This window comes from Hylobates moloch, unplaced genomic scaffold, assembly GCF_009828535.3.
Source record: "Hylobates moloch isolate HMO894 unplaced genomic scaffold, HMol_V3 SCAFFOLD_2, whole genome shotgun sequence".
NCBI classification, from domain to species: domain Eukaryota; kingdom Metazoa; phylum Chordata; class Mammalia; order Primates; family Hylobatidae; genus Hylobates; species Hylobates moloch.
The window spans coordinates 6,890,486-6,913,838 of NW_026652277.1; the positions used below are offsets into that span (position 1 = coordinate 6,890,486).

Below are 23,353 nucleotides of genomic sequence, written 5' to 3' on the forward strand. Positions count from 1 at the left end.
GGCTCCTGTAGTCCCACATCTACCCCAACACTGGTTCCTGTTGCACTTCTCCATTCTGCCAATCTGATGATGGTGAAGTAGACCTCACTGCAGCTTAAGTGTGTATTACCCATATTCTTTCAACTCAGAAAGGGAACAGTGACAGCTGCTGATCTTGCTGTCTCCAATGCCATGAGCAAGCAGAATAATTAAATGATAAGACCTCAATCTAAAGTTTCTTTCTTACAGGTGGTGGCTCATGCCTGTAATCCCAGCACTTTGGGAGGCCGAGGCGGGTGGATCACCTGAGGTCAGGAGTTCCAGATCAGCCTGGCCAACATGGTGAGACCTCATCTCTACTAAAAATACAAAAATTAGCCGGGCATGGTAGCATGAGCCTGTAATCCATCCTGGGTGAAAAGAGCAAAACTCTGTCTCAAAAAAAGAAGAAACTATCTTTTGTTTTGTTTTTGAGACAGGGTCTCACTTTGTTGCCCAGGCTGGAATGCAGTGGTGCAATCTCAGCTCACTGCAACCTCCACCACCTAGGTTCAAGCGATTCTCCTGCTTGAGCCTCCTGAGTAGCTGGGATTACAGGCACGCGCCACCATGCCCGGCTAATTTTTGTATTTTTAGTAGAGACAAGGTCTCACCATGTTGGCCAGGCTGGTCTCGAACTCCTGAGCTCAAGCAACCTGCCTGCTTCAGCCTTCCAAAGTGCTGGAATTACAGGCATGAGCCACCATGCTGGGCCAAAAGTTTCTTAATGTCTATAAATGTAGAATAAGGTTTCATTTTGGCTAAGGGAGTCACCGCCCCCACCCTGACTCTACCCAAGCTCCAAGCTAAGCAACACTCACAGTGGAATTTCTGCAAAACCACTGCTATTAATTTGGGATGGTAATTTAACAGTCTAGGAAGGCTTGTTCTCATAAAGACTTCAACTAAGAACAAGCAGAGGTAGGAGGCAGAAATGTTATTCTTCTGGATATAAAAGAAAAGGAGTAAAATTACAATTATAGACTATGAAAGGGTAGCTGGCATGGTTCTTTTAAAACCATTCTAAAGTTTGAATTATATAAAACAGGCAAAATAATGAAGTCCACAGCTGCATCTACATGGACATTTGTTGGTAGGATTACTCTGCCTTTAGATTACCAGGCCTGCAGAAAAACAAAATTTTAGTTAAATCTACTTACAAAACTGCTCTTTACTACCAAGATAATCCCCTAGTAGGATTCTTCCATGACGTGTTGGTTTTAATCCTGGAATTCAGAGCAGGTTTCATTTTGGCTTAGAGAATAGACTTTTTCATCAAGTATGACAATGTACAAACATGTCTATTACCAGACTTGATGGTCAGAGGGTAGCGCACAAATGTATTTCCAAAGATTATTGTAAGATGTAAGACTTTACACATTAAAAAACATATATTGTTCACGACCAGCTCTTTAGAGGGTTTTAAGGAACAATTCAAAAGCCAGGGGTGACTTAAATACTAACAGCAAGTGGAAAAATGCAAGTGGAACGGAAATAAAATGTCAAAAAAGAAACTGCCTAATGAGATGATATTTTCAACTCTTTCCTTTTCCCCATGATATGCAGCCCTAATTTGGCTCCTAATTTGCAAGTCACACATAAACCCTTTTTCTATAGACTAGAACTATCTAGAGCTACTGAACAAGAAGCAGAAAAGAAGCAGCACAGAGAATTTAGCTTAGAAATTTTTCTTTTTAAAAAGTAGGTATCCATTCATGAGTGGCAATGGAGAAAAACAGAATAGGCTCAACGCTGAGATGTACTCATATCGACCTACAAACCTATACATGTCTCTGCTCCCGGCTGCACAGTGGGAAGGCACAGAGACCCCCTAATTACCTGTGGGACTGATTACCTGTGGTGTCCAGGTGAGGGAATAAACAAAGGTCATGAGGTATTTTCTTAACAGGCACTGTGGGCGGTAATCTGTCAACAGAGAAAATAAAACTATCAGGGACCACAAGCTTTAGAAGGAACTACTACATTCCAAAGTCTTATCATAATTTAAAAGGGCTCTTCCAGAAATCTCAGATAAGAGGACCATAGAATAGAATGTGTATATGGGAGCAATGCCAGTAAGACCAGATGAAAACAGCATTTCAGAGAAGTTGTTGTCCAATTCTTTGGATGGCCCTAGGAAGCCTGAGACGTCTGCCCCTGAGTGGCTGGTCCTGATCAGTGAGTTTCTCCCAAGTCGTTTCTGGCCTATCTCTTGCTATGGAATTGTAATACTGTCTTCAATTATATTTTAAACATGAAGACACATTATCTTACATTTGATTAAAGTCAGGCTTTTCCACTTCGATGTCTAATTGAAAACCACTTTCCACTCACCTTTGATTTCTGACCTCTGGGCCCGCGTGAGTCATGGCCACACTAAAAATAGGGCCTTAAAAGAAAATCTATAAACTGGCGTATCTTAAAATGTAACGTAGACTTATTCCAGGACACAGCTCTGTTATAGTTCAGCAAAAATGTTGCTGAATAAATATGTGTTTTACAATGTAGCCTTAGGGGAAAAGAGGTGAACTAGGTTTCACAGGGGTGTCTAGGCTGGTGGCATAGAAACCACATGGTTGAAAAGCTCCTTAAGCTCAAGGTCAACCCTTACAAGAGATCTTAGCAAGGCCATCTATGGAGTGGTTCTCACAGGAGGGGTCCCCAGACCCACAGCATTGACACTACCTGTGAACTTGTTAGAAATGCAGATTCTTGGGCCCCATCTCGGACATTCTGAATCAGAAATTTTGAGGATGGGACCCAGCAATCTGTGTGCTCCAAGCTCTCTAAGTGACCGACGCATGGGAAAGGTGAGAACTGTTAATCCATGGACTGTGCATTTAGGAGTGATGGATTCAAGTTTGGATTCAGTCACAGGTGTGTTACGAAATTTCTCTACTCCAACATCAGGCGGATAACATGGAGTCTGGTTATGAGCCAGATAAACTGCATGTAGAAGCAAACCCACAAAAAAATACCTACAGAACTGTTCTTCTCATTCAAATAGTGCAGTTACTGTTCAATTTCATTTTATTCAAATTTAAATTCAACTACTGCACACGAAAAATGCTGTTTTCAGCTGTCTTTCCATCAGTATATTTTTATTTACTTAAGAAAGCAGAATCACTTGGCATGGAATATACATTTTGGCGTATTTTAAATATTTTTCAATGTCTACAAATGTTACTAGCAGTCGCAACTTTTCAAAAACACACTGCCTGCCTGGACACACTTTGCTAACACCCTCTTTCCACATACAGTCACAATTGAAATGGGGGACACCCTCTTTCCACAGAAAATCACGATTGAAATGGGGGACAGGGCATAATCTGTATTTGTTCAGCCTACAACTTAAGGCCTATACTTCTTTTCAAATGGAATCTAATTTAATCTTCATAAGTACCCCCAAATCGTATTTTACAAGCCAGGGCACTGAGAGGCAGAGAACTAATGCTACTTGCTCAGGTTCACTCAGCAGAGCTGGGATTGGACCGAAGTTTTCTGCCTCCCAAGCCCGGGCTACTCTAGGAGAGGTGAGTCAGCAGCAGCATTCTGAGTGTGGTGAGGGGCTGCGAGTCGAAACTGCACCTGCCACAGGGGGCCCCTGCAGACGCTGAGAACTACGGACACAGACAGCCATTTCTCTCAGTGTGCAGGTCTGAGGCACTCCCCAGGGATGTCAAAGTGGAATAAAAAGTGAGCCACGGGAATCTGGACTGTGAGTGCCTTGGGGAGCAGGCGCTGTGTCTTGCACATAACAGGTACATAACAAATAACAGCCACTATGTTTTACTGCTACCTCAACTAGGGTACTATTTGTTAGATAACTCCAGTAAAAAACAGCCATGCTTCCCATCCTCCATAAAGACACTACAGTTTATCGGTATACAGTACAGTCTGGCGGGGAAAAAAGCACGTACTGTTTCTCTGGTTGCACAACTGCAATCTTTCTCTTCTTTTGTGCTGCAGAAAAGGCAAAAAGGAAAAAGAAAATCAGCTTTGTTAGTGGGGCAAGTCCATTTTTAAAAATAGGTTATAAAGCAAAGAGGTACCCATTTTAAAGTAGCAATTTAAACGCTGAAAAGTTATGTCATTCACGCCACAATTTCCTATCAGTTTCTTCTAGCATAGGATAGACGTTAACTCACCAGATGTCAGATCTTAGTACGACTTAGTTCATTTAATCTTATCATTACACTAGCTACTTTATTTTTAAATGTGCATTTAAGAAAGCAAAAGAGTACACCTGTTGTACCTCACATAAGCACATGTGTTCAGATCAATTGTTGCAAGCAGTTATCTAGAATGATTTTTTTCCGATAAAAATTGTGATGAAGCAAATCATGTTACTATCACAGCACACTCCCAAAGTGCTGTCAGAGGCATGCATTTAAACTAAAACATGTTATTCACAAAAGGAGAACCAGTAGCTCGCAAATATGCCTGGTCAAATATTGACACAAATGAGCAAATAGTGATTTCTTTGGATAAGAACATTTCCAGTTTATATGTATAACTGATTTGGATCACCTTAACAAAAATAGACCAAAGCTTTTGGCATCTACTAACTTTGGCTCGGATAATCCTACATCTTCCAACATAAGCATAAATTAATTCCAGCAAAACTTCTAAAGCTGCTAGAGTCTGGCAGGTTTAGAGTTGGAGTTTGCCTCCTTAAAGCAAAATGTATGTGCAAGAAATGCAAGCAAAAATAAATAAGAAAAATACTCAATAAGATCCCGCCTACTCTTGACTATCTGATATTCAATTCCAGATTGAATATCTACTACAAAAAGGTCCACACTTAGGATCTCTCAGGTGAAAAGTGAGTTTGGAATACTTGTCTCCCCTGGTCTTCGTTAACGGGGTGGGGATGCCTGACCCCCTGGGAAAGAGCCAAGCACAACAGACAGATCCAAAATCCTAAAACCCTAAACAGATCCAAAATCCTAAAGAACGAGGTAACTTTATGGTGTTCACCTTAACCTGTATGTGATTGTGCTCCAGAAAAACCCAAAGCACTTGCACCCTCCCAAATCCATGTGAAGCGGGGAGGAGGAGGATCCAGGACACCAGGTTCTGTTTGAGGGACAACAAGGACAAAGGGGATTGGAACCACAACCCTAGGACAACACTCAGGTTGCGGAGAATCTATTGGCCATGCTGGCTGAGCAAGGTCAGAATCTGCAGCACTTTTTTTTTTTTTGAGACAGAGCAGAGTATTGCTCTGTCACCCAGGCTGGAGTGCAGTGGCGTGATCTCAGTTCACCGCAACCTCCGCCTCCTGGATTCAAGCGATTCTCGTGCCTCAGCCCTCCGAGTAGCTGGAATGACAGGCATGCACCATCATGCCTGGTTAATTTTTTGTATTTTTAGTAGAGATGGGGTTGTGCCATGTTGGCCGGGCTGGTCTCGAGCTCATGACCTCAGGTGACCCACCCGCCTCGGCCTCCCAAAGTGCTGGGATTACAGACGTGAGCCACCACACCTGGCCAGAATCTGCATCATTTTAAGAGACAGGGGCAAAGAGTGTCCCTGGGATTAAAATAATTATTGTACACTCAACGTGTTAGAAATATTTTTAAGTAAGGGGAAATGATTACTCCAACTGAATCAGATCCACTGAGCAGGATGGTTTAGGAAAATGAGAATCCCATTGAATCCAGCTGTCTCTAATCTGAACTACCTGCTGTTTCACACACATCATGTCCTCTGGTGCTCTTAATAATGCGAACGAGAGGAGCCCTGAAACTCTGTCACCATCAGGGAGTGTGAAGTCAGCTATGCAGTGGAACTGTGTTTCCAGCAACGTCGTGAGAGTCTAAAAAGTGGCCACAGAACAGGCTGTTGGGAAGAAGTAAAGCTGGTGCCTAAATTCCATCAAGAAAATGACAGAGACGGAATCTCTTTAATGGTTAAAACCTGTTATCTCTAAGGACTGATCATTTTAAATAACATTTCTGATACGCATTAGGGTAGAATAACAAATGCAATGATTTATTAGAAGATTTTTAAATGGTACCATTTTGTGATAATAACCTACAAAAATATGTTAAAACACTGTTGGCCAGGCATGGCCAAAGTGTAATCCCAGCACTTTGGGAGGCCAAGGCAGGCGGATCACTTGAGGTCAGGAGTTTGAGACCAGCCTGACCAACATGGTGAAACCCCATCTCTACCAAAAATATAAAATTAGCTGGACATGGTGGCACATGCCTGTTATCTCAGCTACTCAGGAGGCTGAGGCAGGAGAATCGCTTGAACCCGGGAGATGGAGGTTGCAGAGAGCTGAGATAGCGCCACTGTACTACAGCCTGGGCAACAAGAGCGAAACTCTGTCTTAAAAGAAAATTTGCATGTATTTAAATGTGCGTGTGTGTGTGTGCACACATGTATGAATGGGCTTGTACTGCTGGGTTAACTGTTAATATTGGTTATTTGGTATTTCTGTAACCAAAGGGATGTGTGATAATATGCTTTATAAAGTACAGTTGAAATATCAGCGATTAGTTAGTGCTAAGAGTAGGCTGTTTAGTTTATTTTATTTATTTTTTGAGACAGACTCTCACTCTGTCACCCACGCTGGAGTCTACTGGTGGTTGGTTGCCATCTTGACTCATTGCAGCACTGACCTCCTGGGCTCAGGCAATCCTCCCACCTCAGCCTCCAGAGTAGCTGGAGACATGTGCCACCCTGCTCGACTAATTTATTTACATATGTACTTCTTTTTTTATGTATATACAGTATCTCACTATGTTGCCCAGGCTGGCCTCAAAATCCTGGGCTCAAGCGTTCTCCTGCCTTGGCCTCCCAAAGTGCTGAGATTATAGGAATGAGGCACCGTGCCTAGCCTGGCTAAGTGTTTATAAGAATGTCAGTATATTATTGGAACCAATTATGATTCTGTTAGGAGAAGCTACATGAGAAAAATCAGTTCTTTTAAAGAAATGATAACACAATAATATAGTATCTAACTTATTTTTTTCACATCAAAACAATGAATTGTATAAAAAACTGAGAGTGATGATTTCAGATATTTTTTCTCCCCCTCTCTGTGACTTTCAACTGTACCTCACTGTTAAAGTTTGTCAACCTGTGACGTCATCTCATGCAACACTTAAAGACTAAGTGAGATCATGAAAATATGGGTTCTTGGTGGAAAATCAAAAATCTTATTTGTTCTTTAGAACTTGGTTGTAATTTCTTTATGAAGCTGCCAATTTATTCACAAAGATCACCGGTGTCATCCACCACCCCCCTCAACTGGGAACCACTTACAGACTGTTTTGTGTGGTGCAGTCAAAGGATAAGAATTGGCTTCACACCAGCCCACTGGGAAGATGTCCATGGATTCCACATCAACAATGACCTCTGGAACAGGAGTCTGCAGCCCTGCATGGGAAGGAGTTGAGACAAGAGGTACAAACAGATCTTACCAACAAAGAAACAGAAGGACAACAATAATAGAGCATCCCTAACATGGGGAAAAACATTCTTTTATACATTAAAAAACAAAAACAAAATAGCAGCCATATGGAAGAGACAACTTTAGAGGAGTCTTTAGTCTTATCACAGACACAATTGCTTGAAATATAAAAAGGCAGGAATAAAAAGGGTTCAAATAAAGTGAAGGTTTGGAAAAAGAGAGATACTCTGCCCTAAAAATAAAAGAGGAAGAAGGACTGTAGGAAAAGATTGGCATCGGAGCAGGATTGGCTGAAAGAGAGAACAAGCACCCCCGTTTCCTAAGAACAGCTCTGGGGTATCGGAGCTCGGTGTGGGACCTCAGGGCCCACATCTAAGCCTCCATGATATGCTCCACCCAACACCAAGTAAAGGCAACCTTCAATGAAAGAAAGTCAAGCATCACAGCTAAACGGAACCAGTAAAACTCAAAAACAAGGTTTATGAGCAGTGTACATGGACAAGGCCCTTCTCTAGGAAACTTGTCAACTTATCAGTTTGGAGTTACTTTGTTTTGAACTCAGTTTGTGGCCTGTAGACTTTGGCCATGTCATGGAAAAGTCACTTATGTAGCAATGTCTAAAAGATCCCACTAAAATGTGGGACCTGATGACTATCACATCCTATTTCATAATCACAGTCATGCCTTGTGATAACCTGGCTTCACAGCCACGAAACTGAAAAAGACAAGAAGACTGGATTTAACAGCAGCAAAAGTTTCAAGGAGCTCTGGCTATGGAGAGAATAAATTTGGAACTAGTTAAAAGAAGAAAATTCAACACCAAATCAATAGTTAAGAAAAAAACACTTTGAACCAGGAATCAAGAGATCAGAGCTCCATTAATAAAGGCGACCCATGGACTCTGACGTCTTAATTAGACGGTGACCCATGGACTCTGACCCCTTAATCCAGCCCTGCTTTGGTTTCCTCATTGAGAACCAAGATGAAGATAACACAGTGGCCGGGTGTGGTGGCTCGTGACTATAATCCCAGCACTTTGGGAGGCCAAGGCAAGCAAATTGCTTGAGCCCAGGAGTTCAAGATCAGCCTAGGTAACATTGCAAGACCTCATCTCTACAAAAAATACAAAATTAGCCTGGCATGGGGGCATGTACTGGTAGTCCCAGCTACTCAGGAGGCCGAGGCAGGAGGATTGCTTGAGTCTAGAAGTCTGAGACCAGCCTGGCCAACATGAAGAAACCTTGTCTCTACAAAAAAAATACAAAATTAGCCTGGCATGGTAGCAGGCACCTGTAGTCCTAGCAACTTGGGAGGCTAAGGTGGGAGGACTGCTCACGTCTGGGAGGTTGAGGTTGCAGTGAGCAGTGACTGCACTATTGTACTCTGGCCTAAGTGACAGGGCGAGACACTGTCAAGAAAGGAAGAGGGAGAGAGAAAGAGAGAAAGAGAGAGAGAGAGAAAGAGAGGAAGGAAGGGGGAAAGAGGGAGGGAGGGAGTGAGGGAGGAAGGAAGGAAGGAAGGAAGGAAGGAAGGAAGGAAGGAAAGAAGGGAAGGAGAGAGAAAAGAAAATAATGCAGTGAGCCCCATTACCATCCATGTTATCTCACAACATCTGAATTTTGAATCACATCCTCCCTCCCCACCAAAACCATAACTTCATGAAGCTAAATGCCAACAACCAAACACAAAATGGTACTAAATCTGGTGCGAGCTCCACCGGCTCTGACTTTTCATCCTCAAGTAGACGTGGTGAAGATGGAGTATGTTAGTTGCTAAACATGGGGTCCCAATTTAGAGTTAAGCCAATATACTGGTGTATCTGAGGTGCTCTGAACATGGACAGCAGGTGCTTATATACACATACTATCATCACCATTCATCATTTTGAACTTTTGATTGGTTCTCAAATCAATTCTCATGACTGTCAGTCTTAACTTTTTAAATGTTTAATTCCCCTGTAATTTAAAGAATATAGAATTTAAAGGAATGCTAGGAGGTTCAGAGGGCTTATTTTTGAACAACGTAAAATAAATAGACATTGTTTCTGTCTAGTAAGACTTGACCAACATTTAATCTAATTGCTAAAGGAATCAAACAAGAAAGAATATGTTCAAAACAGACAAAATGTAGAGAGACTCTCCCCAGAGGCATCCAATGTGGAAGTGCCTCTGCCTGTCCTGAAGGGTGTGGGATTGATTCTCCAGAGTCCAACAAAGCTGGTCCCCAGGCAGGTTCCTGGTACACAAGGTCATTTTCTCCTCCGCAGACCCAAACAGCATTTGTTTCTTAGCTACTCAAAAATTTTGCTAACAGGTTAGATTCCCTCTACTAAATATATTTCCAGATTTATATTTAGCTACAAATAAGATTTTCAAGGTCATTAAAAGTAGTACTTCAAAAGGAAGCATAAAAGTAACTTTATATTGGGAGGCTGAGGCGGGCAGATCTCCTGAGGTCAGGAGTTCAAGGCCAGCCTGCCCAATATGGCAAAACCCCATCTCTACTAAAAATACAAAAAATTAGCTCGGCATGGTGGAGGGTGCCTGTAGTCCCAGCTACTTGGGAGGCTGAGGCAGGAGACTCACTTGAACTTGGGAGGTGGAGGTTGCAGTGAGCAGAGATCATGCCACTGCACTCCAGCCTGGGCAACAAGAGCGAAATTCCATCTCAAAAAAAAAAAAAAAAAAGTAACTTTATGGCTTATTCCTTCCTAAATTACAACTTTCATCTCCAATGTTCTGCTAATTCAAACATCACATCGTATTACGGCTTTAATATATACACTTCAGTACAATGTATACATTAGTATATTGCTAGAGCCGTCTTTACCATACTTTAGAATCCTTTGATCATGCTTCCCTTCAATTAAACAAGTATTTATGAGGTCAGACATGTCGGCTACCTTTCCCTCAAGAAGGTTACAGTTCTGCCTTCTCCCACCCCAAATATATCCCATTAAGGCATCTATTAAGTAAGAACTGATGGAAAAGTCAGTTATTTATCACCAGGGAAAGTGTTTCTGACCCTGAACAAATCCCATTCTAAATAATGGGTACCAAGTCTTCATTTCCCTTTACCAAGCTTATGAGTCTACGTTTATCTGGCTGGACTCAGACTAATTATTTTCCAAGATAGGAGACCCAATAGCATGCAAAATAATCCATTAAAACAATGTCCACAATGCTTCTCCTTGACTATTTGAAGATTGCTAAAAGTACATAGGCAAAGCTCAATGTTCCACTGAAGACCTTTATCATTTTATAGAAAAATCCTGACACATTGCTTCTCGGCCTTTTGGCTAAGATCAAGCAAAAAATCCCCGACAAACAACACAAGACCATGTTCAATCTCTTGACTTTGGCTAAGCTACATCTGATCAGTATGGATTCTACATGTTTATTTTTATCCAGAACCTTCGTCTCAAAAACCATGAGGAAGCTTAATTCCCAATTTATGGGAAAGCACTTAAGTAAATCTGGGTATATCCATATGAAGGAATATTCTGCAGCTATAAAAAAGAATCAGACACCTCTTAATATACTCAGATGTACAGATCTCCAAGATGCATTGCCGAGTATAAAAGGCAGGGTGCAGAACACTGTGAATATATAGTATGCTACCATCTGTTTAAAAGGGGGAAACAACATATATTCATATGTGCATAAAATAAATCTGGAAGGAAATGCAAAATACTAACACAGTGGGTGTCCACAGGGAAAGGAACCAGGCGGCTGGAGGCCGGGCCACAGGAGTGGAGTGAGAATCTGACCCAAGACCAACCTTTGTGCTTTTTTGGCCTTTGTGAATGAGTGACCTATTTTACAACCAAGGCCTCCACAGTCACCACCATTGTAACAACACAACCAAAGACACCCAGAGAAGAAAGTAAGACTCTCATACGTAAATACGGTATTGCCACAGAGGTCAGATTAATGAGGGGCCAATTACCATGAAGGAAAATAAAACTAAACAGCAATCAACATTTCCATTTCTAAGAGAACAAAGACTTTCCGTACTCACAAACTAAATTCATAACAGATTTCTGAGAATCCCTTTGGAATCTTAAAGAGTTCTGCAGCTTGCTACCTCCTTGTCCCCAGTTCAGCAGAACACAGAGGTCTAGCTGGTGCCCTCATTGCAACCACACCACGGCTCCACCCAGCCGATGACACAGGGGACTCTAATCGAGACAGTGACCTATGCTACCCAGAGCCCCAGGATGAAAAAGGGAGATGTTTATGGCTTGGGAGGACACCCGAGTGTCTTCCTAGGAACACAATTCTATCAGACTCCTAAAATCATGTAATTACTTCACTGCCAGCAAATCACAGGACAGAGCAAGCAGGCATGAGCTTGGTGTGAGAGAAGCTACGGGGCAGCAGAGGCAAGAGGGACCCAGGGTGAGGGAGGCTACAAGCCCACTGCGAGGAGGCAAATGGGTTCCACCTCCTTCAGGAAGAAAATCGGAACAAACTGCTTCAGCTCAGTTAAAGGCTGGAATCAGAAGAAGAAAAAGAAGTATTTAAGGGAACACGTTAACCTTGCCTAATAAATGTCCCCACTGAAAGTTAAAGGGCACAGCAAATGCTGACAGGCTCGAGTGTGAGATGAACAGGCAAAACACCAGCAGAATGCAAAGCCGGTGTGAGCGCCCGCAAGCAAGACCTGGATGCTGGAAGCCCCACCTGCCCTCCGGGCCTGTTCCCTTTGCAGATGCCCATCAAGAAGCCCAGCACTCAGAGTCTCCCTGGGTCAGCTCTGGAGCTGAAGGCCTGGGAAAACAAAACCAAAAACGGTGGGCAAAACTGGTGGCCAGGATCAAGGTATAGGAAACAGGCTGAAGGAAACCACAGAAATGGGATTAGACAAGTATGTGGCGAGGGGGGGTGGGGAGAGAGAGGAGAGAGACCCACACAGTAGCAGACACAGTGCTTACTCCATTCCAAGCGTTCAATCCTCACAACAACCCTAAGAGATGCAGGGTGTTTTCATCCTCATTTCAGAGATCAGTAAACTGAGGCACAGGAAGAAATCCAGCAGCCGGTAAGTGGCAGCGGAAGGATTTAAACCTGGGCAGTCCAGCTCCAGAGCCTTAGAAAGCACCTGGGGTGGGCGGCTATCTTTTTCCTTCCTTGTTTTTATTTCTGGGTGGCGGGTATGTGTCTAGCAGCTGTCTCCCTCCTGTTAGGGCCCCATACAGTTTTTGCAGAATTCCCGCCATGCAGTAGCTGTTGCCTGCTGCTACAGGAGAAGCCAGGTCAACCCCGGACCTGCAGGCAGATGAGGGCAGGCTTGGGACCCCTTCAGTGAGAACATGCTCACCGGGAAGTCACATGCATCACAATGGCAGCTGGAAAACCTGAACTTTGCTGGGGTTCCTGCTGCAGAGCCTTCTGGAGAGGCGATTCCCCGGCCTCTGGTCAAAAGTCTTCCCAAATCATTCCCAATGGACTTATGACAGCCAGAGCCAGTCCTGCTGCTGGCCCCCAAAACCTAACAGAGCACAAGCCTTCCGAACAAACACCTGTGACGGGATTAAACGCCTCTTCCCCGAGACAGCTCCTGCGGGTCACCCGCTTTAACTGTCTGGAAAATATTGTTCCTATATTCTCATCTGCTGAAGCAGCTTCTCCCCCTAAGGTTTCATACAGGCCATACTTCTTCTTTGTAAAGGTTTTAAAACCACCTACCCTGGCTTGAAATGTAATTATTTTCACGTTTACATGTTCCCTTGTTTCAATTTTGCAACTATCTCCAAAATGCATAGTAACTACCTGAACTTTTTGCCAGTTACGGAAAAACTTAAGGGGCTGTGTTCTGCACCTGGTCCCCTAAACATGCGAGGTGGGCTCAGACGGGTTTCTCTGAACCACACCATTGTTCCACACCTGGTCCCCTAAACATGCGAGGTAGGCTCAGACGGGTTTCTCTGAACCACACCAGGCATTCCCCATTTGACCTACTGGAGTGCTTTACAAACTCTAGGCTGCATGAGAAACATCTGGGGAGGGAGACTTTGCAAATGCAGATTCCCAGAGACACTGCTAAGGGACTTGGAGGCACTAGGCCTGGGAGAAATGTGCATTCTAACAGGACCCCCGTTGACTGGGATGTGGAGGGCAGTTTGCTGGAACTCAGTCAGTCAGTCATAGAGACAAACCAGTCAAGGAGTTTCTGAATTTTAGCTTCCAGTATAAAAGATCTCACTGTCCCCAAATTCGGTTGGCCAAACAGCAGTTCTTAACGGACTGCGGTATCTTAAATTGCTATTTTGTTCAGGAATACACATTTTATTTCTCCCTCATATCTACTCAGCAAACGCTGAGCGAGCAAAGTGCACAGGACAGCCTGTAAAAACATGGTGTTTGTCAGGTGCACGGAGAGGAGCAGAGCCCTGTGAGACAGTGTCCAGCACCTAGAACCAACTCAGGAGGCTTGCAGACACAAGTGCTCCTTTCAGCTGGAGCACAGGCTCCTGCAGGTGGCAAATCTTAAAAGAAAACTGCTGCCTAATAATACTATCAGCAATCTCCATTTACTAAGCAATGACTACTATGTGCTAACATGACTCTTACACTCTGTTGATGTTCATCCACTTGCCACCATCCTATAAGAGAATCTATCACTAGCTGTCTTATACAGCTGTACAAATAAAAAAGATTTTACACTCAGAAAGTGCCAAGTTCACACATCCAGGAAGCGTATGTGCCTACAGAGGATGGGTTGCTGAGTGTCATGTTATGGAATTTAGTCTCTACTCAATAGCAAAGACTTGGAACCAAGCCAAATGCCCATCAACGATAGATGGGATAAAGAAACTGTGGCACACATACACTATGGAATACTATGCAGCCATAAAAAAGAATGAGTTCATGTCCTTTGCAGGGACATGGATGAAGCTTGAAGCCATCATCCTCAGCAAACTAACACTGGAACAGAAAACCAAACACTGCATGTTCTCACTCGTAAGTGGGAGCTGAACAATGAGAATGCATGGACACAGGGAGGGGAATAGCACACACTGGGGCCTGTCAGGGGGTGGGGGTAAGGGGAGGGAGAGCATTAGGACAAATACCTAATGCATGTGGGGCTTAAAATCTAGATGACGGGTTGATAGGTGAAGCAAACCACCATGGCACATGTATACCTATGTAACAAACCTGCGCATTCTGCACACGTATCCCAGAACTTAAAGTAAAATAAAAAAATTGAGGAAAAAAAAGAAACACAGACCTACTGTGTATTAGGAGGAAGGCAATGCCTGTATTTTACAGAAATAACCTCAAAGCCCCATGAAGAAGGCAGGGAGAGCAGGTAGGAGGCGGCTGAAATCACAGAGCCAGGGAGGAGGGCCTGAGTGCAATGTGGGGGCTGGAAGAGGACAGGCAGAGGTCTGGACTGAAGTGACTCATGGGTTGTGGGGGGGCGCTGGGAGGGCAGGAATTATTGTAGAGTTTCTAACTTTGAGGACGCCGTGGCTTCCGACTTGGGTGAATAACGGCATCATTCGTCAGGCAGGACATTCACGGAGAAGAGCAGAGACGGGTTCTGCCGGTTCTGCCGGTGAGTTCTGTTCTGGAAATGCTGCTGCCACGTGGAGATGTTTTGCAGGGGACGGAAAGGGAGTTGTGAGTGTGATGTCACGGGCGCGGGCACTCAGATCCGTGTGCGAGGCCACGGGCGCGGGCACTCAGATCCGTGTGCACAGCGTGACCGTCCAAAGCCACAGAGAAAGACGAGGCCACGCTGGGCACAGATGGCTGAAGAGCAGGACTGGGGGGATTCTCACCTCTACGTCTGAGAGAAGTAGAGCAAAGAGGAGGCCAAGAACAGTCATCTGGGGAGGAGCCGACAGTGGGAAGGGAGCCCTGCCACCCCAGGACTGTGCAGAAGATGGAGGAGACAGAGGAGCAACCAAGGAAGGGCAAGCATTACCACGAGGAAAGGAGTGGGAACATCCAGAGACAGAAGTCACCAAGGGTGGTAGAGAAACAAACTAAAAAGAAAACATCACAAGTAAAAAGCAAGAACCAACCAACCAAAGCAGGAGATGGAGAACATATGTGATCCTTCTTAACAAGAGGTTAAGAAAACATCCAGCATCTTCCGGCCACCACTCTAACGAACACAGGCCACTGCAGCAGGTGAAGAGAGGACAGTGGCCCTGCCAGGTTGGGGAACTTCCCCTGTGGGTTGCTGTGCTGTGTTCCTGTCGTGGATGCTGGGTACAAATGAAGCAAGTGGAGAAGGAAAGGCCAGCATAACAGCATGAGTTCAGAGAACTAACCCACCTCCACCAACGGGCTGAGACCCAGTCCGATAAATGGGAAGATGCCACTGGACAATTCCAGAGTGACGCATTTCTTAAGATGGTCAAAGGACAGATTAGATTTATTCCTGAGTTATCACTGCTTCTTGTGTTTAAATACCTACGAGGAAATTCTAAGGACTTATGGGATCCCCACACTGCTCCCCAAACACACTTGCAGAAATCAGAAACTACACACGTACCGGACCTGCCTTGCACTTAAGTGCTGTGCTTGTCAGTGTGGAATGTGAAGCTCATGGTACAAGGAGGCAATTCCTGAACTCCAAAAACTTACTGTCCAAAGCTGCGCACAGCACAGATTCCTAGCTTGATATCTGCAGGGTGTGTTTTGTCATTATTTATTTTTTCCACCCATTCAAAGCACAAAAACACAAACTGCAGATTCCCTGCCTGTTTTAATTTATAACAGGGCTCCCCAGTTCAAAACTGGGTTTTGTTATTCGCACTCTAAAGCTCTCTTCAAGAATTTCTGCAGTGGTAACAACTGAAAGAGCTAAATAACTCAGAAGTAAGGAAGTCTGCTTGTCTTCCTAAGTCTTGTGACACGAAAGGCATTCCTGCCTCAACTAGAAGGCTAAAATACTCAGCACTGGGGAAGACAGAGCTGATCACATTCCTTCTAAATAGGAGGAAAAGTGTATGAATCATGATGAGGACAAAAACAGAGAAAACAGGCTGGGCGTGGTGGTTCGCACCTGTAATCCAGCACTTTGGGAGGCCAAGGTGGGCAGATCACTTGAGCCCAGGAGTTTGAGACCACCCTGGGCAACATAGTGGGACCCCCAACTCTACTAAAAATACAAAAGAAATTAGCCAGGTGTGGTGGCACGTGCCTGAAGTCCCAGCTACTCAGGAGGCTGAGGTGGAAGGATTATTTGAGGAGTTTGAGGCTGCAGTGAGCCGTGATCACACCACCACACTCCAGTCTGTGTGACAGAGCAAGACCCTGTCTCAAAACAAAACAAAAATATACAGAACATCTTCCAAATGTTTCCTATGGTCTTGAACCTGGTTTAGGTGATCTCCATAGATTAATTAATGTTGCAATCTCCTGAGGCAGGGGTTGTTTTATCCAACACTGTACATGGGGGCTCCAGGGCACTGCTCTGCTCAACCAAGCACTGGAATCCCTCCCTAGGCAATCGGACCCTGGGTTCACCTGCACGGCTCATATCCGTGGAGGCAGGGGCCTGCACAGGCAGCACAGAACCCTGCAGGGAGGAGAGTCCGCTGCAGGTGCCAGAGGGTGGCTGGCCGATGGGTTTAAGCCCACTGACTCAACTTCATAGACATCAGGGCCTGACCTGCTTCCCTCCTCCCTCCCTGCTGTGTTTGGCTTGAGGGTCTACTAGGGATGGCTCCCCATGCATGGAACATAGTAGACAAACTAGCTGGGCGGTATAGACCCCCGTGGGATTGTCTGTTCATCCCAGCCACCAGGAGCAGCTCAGTGCCCAAGACTTGAGCACATTCTCAAGGAACCAGGTCCATCACAGAGTCCCTCTCTGGCTCCTGAGAATTTCCTCTTCATTCTCTCTCTTGGAAAATTCTTCCTGGAAACTCTGCTAACTGCTTTAATGCAAACCAAACCCCTGCTATAAGTAATACCATGATTGCCATTCTAGAAATGGGGAAACCAGGGCTTAAGCAATGTGCTCAAGGCCACAGGGCCACCAGGGTCCTGCGTTCACACCTGACACTGCCTGGCTCCAAATCGCTGTGACTGCAGCCTACCCTGTTCCCATCACAGACCCCAGATCATGGTGACTGATACAGTTTGGCTGTGTCCCCACCCAAATCTCATCTTGAATTGTAGCTCCCCAAATTCCCATGTGTTGTGGGAAGGGCCTGGTGGGAGATAACTGAATCATGGGGGCAGCTCCCCCACACTGATCTCGTGGTAGTGAGTAAGTCTCACAAGATCTGATGGTTTTAGAAGGGGTGTTTCCCTTTTTGCTTGGCCTCATTCTCTCCTGCTGCCACCACGTAAGACATGATTTTCAGCTTCCACCATGAGTGTGAGGCCTGTCCATGTGGAACTGTGAGTCCATTAAACCTATTCTTCTCCTCAGTCTTGAGTATGTCTTTATCAGCAGCATGAAAGCAGACTAATACAGTGACTCAACTGACTACCGAGCTAGCCTGCTGCCCCCTCCTTGCCAGTGCCCCATCTGGCTAGTACCTTGATTGCTTCTAAAAGTCTCCTAGTTTAACCAAAGTTTGTGGTCACCGTCCCCACATATCCTGTTACCTCTGATGAGGGCCTCAGTGTCAAAATTCCCACCACTTCCTATGCCTCCTCACCTGCAATCCCCATCCGTATCTTAAAATGCAACTGTTGCTATTCAAATCTGTCTCCTTCCAAACCTGTTCTTCCTCCTCTGTGTCCCTAGTCCTTTTAATGTGTCCCTGGGGACACTTCCAAGGAAGCCAAGGAATCAGGACCAGCCCCTCTATCAACTAACTCTTCAGTCCCCCATTAACCACAAGCCACCTACAATTTAATATTCTTGCCAATAGGTGGCCAGGTCTATGAGGACCAAAAGACAGTATGGCAAATATGATGAAAGTAGATAAACAAAAAGCATTATTTACGACTGATAATAAATCTTGTAAAAGGCCATTTTCAGACAAATCCAGCATGATTTGACTTATGTGAGGTACTTGAAGTCATCAGCCTCATAGAGACGGAAAGGAGAATGGTGCTGGTCAGGGGCTGAGGAGGGAAGGGAGACTTTAACGGGGAGAGAGTTTCCGTTTTGCAAGACGAAAAATGTTCTGGAGATGGACGGTGGTGATGGGTATATAACAGTGCAAATAAACTTTAGACCACTGAACTGTATAATTTAAAATGACGAAAGTGGTAAATTTGATGTTATATATATTTTAAAACCATTCTTAAAAATGAAAAATTTTTTCAATAAAATATCTCAATGAAACCACCCAAAAGTTCTTGTCAATCTGTTGCATTAATTGCTAAACGTGAGCTAGAAATCTACCAGGTCTCATTTGAAGTGCAATGTAAGTGGTGCGTATGTATATATTTAGCCAGGTGTCCAGGAAAAATGATTCTGGGAAAGAAGACTCCAAAAAAGATGCTAAGGAAGACAAGGCAAGCAGGCAAACCTTCTTCTGGGCTAAAGAGCTAGGAGAGCACACCGAACTGCTGGATCAGTGTATTTGTCCCATAAAAAAAGGACTGGAAATGAATAGAAAGTCACTGGGTTTGTGGAAAGGCAGAGCTGTGAGTGTGGGAGCCAGTGTGTGTGGCCACAATGCTAGCGATCTAAGACTGAAAGTAACTTGTATTACATGAGCAATATTCACAGTTACAGACATGATGACCTGCAGCAGAACACTGACCTAGGAGAAGGCACTGCCCCCTTTCCAGAACACTGGCCCCACCATCATCAATCACCCTTGCTAACTACCAGTGGTTTCTGAGAGCTTAAAATTCTTTTCAAATATGCACTTAAAATGATATTACATTAATCTCATGTAGTTTATTCATTGCTCCCTCTTCAACAACAGCCCCTTTAGAGACACGTAAAGAATGAATCAACTTCAAGAGAAGTTAGATATTAACTAGAAAGAATCATTTTAATTACCTAAAAGTGGTCAATCAGTCTAGTGTTGAAAAGACTTCAAATCAATTTAATGCATGAAAATAACTAATAAAATTGTTACAAAGTACTTTATAAATTTAAAGTGTCAAATAAATGGCCTATAATCGGAATAATCATCATTAGATAAAAAAATTTAACAGCCACAAAGTGACCATGATGAATCTCTATCATTTTATTCCCAACATGGAGGAAAGGAAACACCAGATAGATAAAACTGAAATAATGAGAGCTAAGTGCCATTAAGCTGTCACTCTGAAAGGTCAGTGCTCAGTAAGGGCCAAAATCAAAACCAAAACCAAAATTCAAGCAAGACCCAGGAAACTGACTGGAATTTTACTTTATTTGTATGCAATATCTTTTGTAAGTAATGAAAAAGATGCATGATTTTGAGCAATAATTACAGGTAATATACTATTCAATAGATAATACTCAACAGACTGTTTACAAACACTTTTTAGAACAATGAATCAGGTCCGGAAAAACGGCCAATGTATATTTTCTGATCTGTTTCCTAACACTAATTTTCATTACTACCCAATGATAACACTCTGGGGAATAAGAAAAAGATCTCACATGAGCTGACTTCTATTTCTTTGCTAGAAAATAAAAAATCTGTATTCAAAGAGAACAGGCCAAAGAAGAAACTACTGCCCAAAATGTTAAATACACACTAAATGTCGTTCATCGCTCTTTTTTAAGACGTGGGAAGCTGTAGGATCTGGTGAATTAAGCAACAGAGAAAATGTCAAGAGTAACGGGATTGAACCCCAGGCAGATCTTAATAGCTTAGCTAGTTTCTCCACCTATAAAAATCAGGACACTCTTACTGCTGTTTGTGTTAGGTAATTAACAGTCATAAAGCATGCTGAAAGTAGAAACTGCTAAATAAATAATGACTGCCAAAGAATTTTAACCATAATGCGCTAAGTAATAAGGATAAAACATGGGCTTTTAACTTGACCATTTTTGTTTTCAAATTAATAATGCAAACAAGAGTCCGATCTCATTAAGATGGCTCAGCATCGTGTTAGACAGCAAGTTAAATTTAGTCATTACAAAGTACCGAAGGAATCTTGCTTCTCGAAGAACAGTTCACCCAACCCTAGGAGGAGCTGTGAAAATAAAGCCATGTTCTATTTCCGTAAGCTGCAGAAATGTTACCACGTTGCCTGTGTCTACACTTTCGTGAATTCCAGAAAGAGGCCAATCTACTTGAAAACCTACTAAGCAATCAACTTTTTGGGAATTTCCATTTATTTCACATTGATTTTGGAACCCTAAACTTCAGTAACGTTTTAAACAATTTTCTGGGAATTGGCAACACAGTGATGTCAGCCACAGTGACTGCTTTCCACATTTCCCAATCCCCTGGACTACAGTATGTATGAGATTGTAGGCCTATTTAAGACCTTTGCAGACATTTTATAGATGCGTAGTGAGGAAATAAAAATGGAGATCTGAGCACCAATTCTATGATTTTCCTTCTAAACTTTTTATTCCAATCATGGTATTGAGTAAGTTGTAAGATTTAAACTATGAACTAGGACAGCTAACTTTATTTTACTATTCATATTTATTTATTTTTGCATATATGCTTGAAATAACTACTGAGTATTATGAAATCCTAGGAAAAAACTCAAAGAATTATAAATCACAGAAAGATGGGAAAGCCTTGGAGATCAAATCCGTTGTAATTATTTACCACTGAAAACCCACCACCTGGAAAATATGGTTTTCTACTTAAATATAAAGTCTGATCAGGATTCTGTTCACAAAACACAACATTCTGTGAATTTTTGTGCACCTGTAAATACGCTATAGCTATAAAGGATAGTTTCAACATCACTGAACAAACAAGCCTAAATTCTGTTTATTAGACATTTGGGGAGAAAGTCATCCTGCAGGTAGTATTTTGAGGAAGAATTAAACATCTACGGAAGAAATCAAAGTAAAGGATATTACCACATTAAAATACAAATGTACAATTTTGTCCTGATAATAACCAAGACCGGGAATCTCAGTTTTAGTGACTCACATTAATTTAATTGTGACATTTGCTTTTCTAATCATAGATGTAAAAAGACCACTGTGTTCCAAACATAATTATCTTGCCAGCATCTCATTGCATGAAATTATTAGTTAAGATGAGAGCCTCTGAATACATTTGATTAGTTCCACTTGTTCAAGAACACGGAATAATTTAAGATCTCTTTAAATGAAAGAGAAGCAAGGCCCCTTCTGAGAAGGGCTGCATTCCTCCACACGTTGCCATCTTGACAAACTCTACATTCCCCCCAGCAACTGCTACCCCCAGCGAGTACGTACCTTCCAGGTGAAGCCACATTAGCCGCCCCTTCACGCTCACAACGGAGGCCACACACAGTTCTCCTGGATTCCTGGGGTTCACAGCTTCAAGTTTCATGTTCTTTGTGAAACCTCGACTGAATGATGTCTGCAAGAGAAACGAGACCAACACTGAGCCAGTGCTGACGCAGCAGGACAAAGCTGGGCAGATGAAGAAAGAGAAAGAAATGCACGCACACTCATCTTATATCAACAAGACAGGCTCACGTACATGTTTGTTTATCCCACCGTTCATGAAGAAAGAACCAGGTGGTCTTCATTTTTGTCTCCCAGAAATTAGAACTATTCCTAGCACTAGTAGGTGCCTAATACTGTTTGTTAAATGAGTGAGAGTATGAATTCATTCTCTTTCCAGTTCCATATGCACCCTTCCTTCTTTTTTTTATTTTTTTGAGACGGAGTCTGGCTCTGACACCCAGGCTGGAGTGCAGTGGCGCGATCTTGGCTCACTGCAAGCTCCGCCTCCCGGGTTCACACCATTCTCCTGACTCAGCCTCCCAGATAGCTGGGACTACAGGCACCCACCACCACACCCGGCTACTTTTTTTGTATTTTTAGTAGAGACAGGGTTTCACCGTGTTAGCCAGGATGGTCTCGATCTCCTGACCTTGTGATCTGCCCGCCTCGGCCTCCCAAAGTGCTGGGATTACAGGCGTGAGCTACTGCGCCCGGCCACACCGTTCCTTCTATGGGATCACTGAAGTACACACCATTTCCTCCACCTTCCTATACCCATTGATAACAGTTCAAGTGGGAACACGGAGTTTCCATCCAGCATCATTTTCCTTTACAGGAAATGGGAAAAATATCCTTTGGAATTTTTCGTAGTAAAAGGCCGGGTGTGCTGGCTCATGCCTGTAATCCCAGCACTTTAGGAGGCCGAGGCAGGTGGATCACTTGAGGTCAGGAGTTCAAGACCAGCCTGGCTAACATGATGAAACTCTAACTCTACTAAAATGCAAAAATTAGCTGAGCATGGTGGCACATGCCTGTAATCCTGGCTACCTGGGAGGCTGAGGCAGGAGACTCACTTGAACTCGGGAGGCAGAGGTTGCAGTGAGCTGAGATCTCGCCACTGCACTCCAGCCTGGGCGACGGAGTGAGATTCCGTCTCAAATGAAAAAAAAAAAAAAAAAGTTTTTTTCATAATAGTGTAGTTCTTTTTGATGATGAATTCTTGTGGTTTTCTTTTATTTGAAATTATCTTTATTTTCCTTTGTTCTTTTTGTTTATTGCTATTTTTATTTTCCTTTGTTCTTTTTACTTATTGCTAATTTTGTTTATTGCTATTGTTTATTGCTTTTTGTTTATTGCTATCTTTTTAAGATCACTTTAAACATTTTTACATAGAGTAAAATTCAGTCTTTTGGGTATACTGTTCTCTGAGGGTAGGGCTGTGAGACCAGTGAATTTCATTATGCAGCTACAACCACAATCAACACACAGAACCATCCCTTCACCCTCAAAATACCCTTGCATTGGGGCCCTTTGGTAATCAGTCCCTCCAAAGCACTCAATTCCTGGCAACCACCAATCTGTTTTCTGTTCTTATAATTTCCTTTATATTTCTTTATATTCTCATTATGAGAA

General features: G+C 43.3%; 1 protein-coding gene across 8 annotated transcripts in view; it reads right to left on the minus strand.

The window, feature by feature from the left end:
* The window catches only part of SFMBT2 (Scm like with four mbt domains 2), a 211,682-nt gene that overhangs the window by 39,786 nt on the left and 148,543 nt on the right, over window positions 1-23,353 (minus strand). For all 8 annotated transcript variants that reach the window (XR_009211057.1, XR_009211058.1, XM_032151529.2 and 5 more), the window contains 4 exons: window positions 21,725-21,851; window positions 7,297-7,410; window positions 3,939-3,981; window positions 1,874-1,944 (listed from right to left, as the gene is read on the minus strand). Coding sequence is in view for 6 of the 8 variants with exons in the window: in XM_032151529.2 (XP_032007420.1) it covers window positions 1,874-1,944; window positions 3,939-3,981; window positions 7,297-7,410; window positions 21,725-21,851 (355 nt within the window). In the remaining 2 variants the exon portion in view is untranslated. The remainder of the gene's footprint in view (window positions 1-1,873; window positions 1,945-3,938; window positions 3,982-7,296; window positions 7,411-21,724; window positions 21,852-23,353) is intronic.